This window comes from Etheostoma spectabile, chromosome 9, assembly GCF_008692095.1.
Source record: "Etheostoma spectabile isolate EspeVRDwgs_2016 chromosome 9, UIUC_Espe_1.0, whole genome shotgun sequence".
NCBI lineage: Eukaryota > Metazoa > Chordata > Actinopteri > Perciformes > Percidae > Etheostoma > Etheostoma spectabile.
Window position 1 is genome coordinate 31,901 of NC_045741.1, and position 2,853 is coordinate 34,753.

The following is a 2,853-nucleotide window of genomic DNA, read 5'->3' on the forward strand; positions in this document are numbered from 1 at the left end:
ATTAATACACATTTTTACCTGGGGTGCCCAAACATTCTAATCCCACTGTATACCATCATATCGCCCAGCCCTAAGTAACACTTCTTTACACATTCTTTAAATCCACTATGTGGAGGATTTCAAAATGTCCAACTCTGGTGAAAGCAACAACAACAATCTAAGCCATTAGCAAAATTGTATCTTATTAAACTACTGCTTACTGGCTGTATATGTCTATCGACAATTCCAATTAAACCAAGGTCAAATTAAAGCGTACTTGGGTAAGTTAGAAGAATTTTTTTGCCACTGTTCTACTTCTGCTACTTTTGTTCATACACTCATTTTGTAATTATAAAAAGGTTTTGGGTAATTCTAATTTGATTCATACGACAGACGTTTTCTCACTGTGCAAGCCAGAAGAATCCCCAATCATTTTCAGCACTACTCAAAAATATTCACTTGTTCATTTGTCCTTTTCATTGCAGTCAAAACACAGAACTCACTGTATGTCCTCATGAATGGTCAGCCGATAATGAAAATATTCTATGATTATGTAGACTTTTGAAATTAAAAACCTACACTGCATATTACAGGACAGGGCACTAGGTGCCCTTGGCTAGCTCATATTATGGCAGTGAGTGAAAACCACCAGCTAGTTGAAACTGTTTCTCCTTAAAAACTGCCAAAGGAGCCAGCAGAGGATACCTGTATATCCCATGTACAAAACCATTTACTCTCATTAAATGTTAAACATAACAAATAATAATGATAAATACTATTATTAACAAGTATTATTATTTTTCAACAGGTTGACAGAAATTCCCATTATTCATTGAACAGGTTGACAGACATTCACATTCATCCTACTAGGAGATCAGTGTTTCTTGCTCCATGTTTCTAATCAATCAGTCTGAATTTACACTTCCTCTTCTGACAAAGACCTTTGTTCTGTCCACCCACATCACATTGTGATTAATTACACATTATTTTATTGTGGTAATTTCTATGAATGAAAGATAGTAAAATGGAAGCAAGAACAGAAACTGCAGTATCCAGACCATAGACCACAGAACCAGAAATGAGATTGGTGCAGGTAACCTAGATGTGCACTGAGTGCAAGAGTAATGCAGACCGGAGACAGCGGAAATAAAGTGTTTCTGTACATTTCTCATAACTGAGTTCAATTTGCATGGAAGACAGATTTACTGTAAAAAACAAAAAACAAACACACAAATGACATGCAGAATTATTAACCACACTCAATAACAGAATCATTTGAACTCACACTGTAGGGCAACCACTCATAACTTTGTGTTGGCTGTAGTTATTTTCAAAGGAAGAAAATAACTTCTCCCCTGTGGTAGCCTATTGTGTTGTGTTTTCTTGCAAAGAGTGAAGAGGTGTAAATTGAGCTGTAGAACTTCACTGCACAGTCTGGTACAAGTAACCTCTTTTGTAGGCGCTGAGAGGGTAGAAGGTAGCCACAACAAACTTCCCATCAAAGGTGCGGCCCGTCAGTAGCCTCTGAGCCTGTTTGGAGTCACTGGAGTTGGCATACTCTACAAAAACCTGATGGAAACACACAGGATGTTAAATGACTGAATTTGTGCTCAAACCCGGATGTCTACTTGTCTACTGTTTTGTTGTTTAACATTCAGTTCATCTTTCTTTCTCACTTTCTACAAACAAAATTACTTTGTTTATATGCTGGGACACATAACATTAAAAATTAATTTTAAGACAATTACAATTATACACATTAGAAAATTACAAGCATTTATATACACTCATAAGTGAATGGCAGCGAGTCATCTCCTGCAACAGAGTGGAGAGCCATGCCGCTGCTGCACCCAGTAGAAATTGTGGGTGAGTAAAGGAGTAGTCTCGCATTGCCGGACCTAGCTCCACAGTGCTGCGGACAACAATAAAATTCCACCATAGGAGAAAAACGTGCTCTGTTTTTTTTTGCAGTTCTTTAAACCAAACACAATGGTTAAGGTGCTTCTGCCAAATTACCTCGGAAAGGAACTTGTTTTAGTGGAACGTGCACGTAGTAAGGCGAGCTCTGGAATTAAAATGTCTGTCAAGCTTGTGATGAAAATTTAAAGAGATTAATTTGATTGTTAGTTATAGCTCAGAGGATGACCGTAACTTAGAATGCCAACACAAAGAAAGCGGAAGGTGAAGGACATCTGACCGAAAAGGAGGGCGGAACCTCCGTCGGCACGGAAACAATCCTGTAAATAAAATGTTGCGGATATAGACTAGTAAAGGAGAGACCACTGTACCAGTGTAATAAGGGTACTTATCCTACTGAAGTCCATTAACAGAATTAACGCTAAAATCATCTGTATCTTTATATACCAATTGAAGTAAAAAAAAAGAGTGTATTGGGCCTTTTTCCTCATATTTTACAACATATTTTATGTACGGGAGTCCTCATAAGGTTTTGTGTTGGTTGGTGATGGTTGGGTCCGGCTGGCTGTGAGTTTTTTTGTTTTGTTTTCTGTTTTGTTTCCCATTATGTTTACTGCTTTGGTTTCCTGCCATTTTCTCTGTTTGCCCTCCCTCTCTCTAGCTAAGTTTCCTTCCACTTGTAAAGTGAATTATCTGAAGTTCAGTAAAAAAAAACTGTTGAAAATGTGTTTCCATCCAACGGTCCATAGCGCCCCCTTAACATAGCGCACCCTGAGTTCAACAAAAGTAATAATTCATCATAAAAACTTTTAGGGAACTTGCGTATCATCTGGAACTCTATCAAGCGATTTTTAGAAAAAAATAAAAACAACAATTTACAACATGGCAAATTTTGGGCAAAATTTCTCATTTTACGACATTTATTTGAGGACTTTAGGATCCACGAAAACTCTCAAA

The 2,853-nt window shown here is 37.4% G+C and overlaps 1 protein-coding gene and 1 long non-coding RNA gene across 3 annotated transcripts in view; one reads left to right on the forward strand and one right to left on the reverse strand.

Moving 5' to 3' along the window:
* Positions 1-738: 738 nt before the first annotated feature.
* On the forward strand, positions 739-880 carry LOC116695919 (uncharacterized). Its single transcript, XR_004333586.1, has 2 exons — positions 739-787; positions 820-880. It is a non-coding gene; the product is annotated as an uncharacterized LOC116695919 (long non-coding RNA).
* Positions 881-951: 71 nt separating this feature from the next.
* uhmk1 (U2AF homology motif (UHM) kinase 1) overlaps positions 952-2,853 on the reverse strand; it is a 22,514-nt gene continuing 20,612 nt past the window's right edge. For both annotated transcript variants that reach the window (XM_032526445.1, XM_032526444.1), the window contains exon 9: positions 952-1,548. In XM_032526445.1, the coding sequence (XP_032382336.1) occupies positions 1,402-1,548 (147 nt within the window). In that variant the 3' untranslated portion in view covers positions 952-1,401. The remainder of the gene's footprint in view (positions 1,549-2,853) is intronic.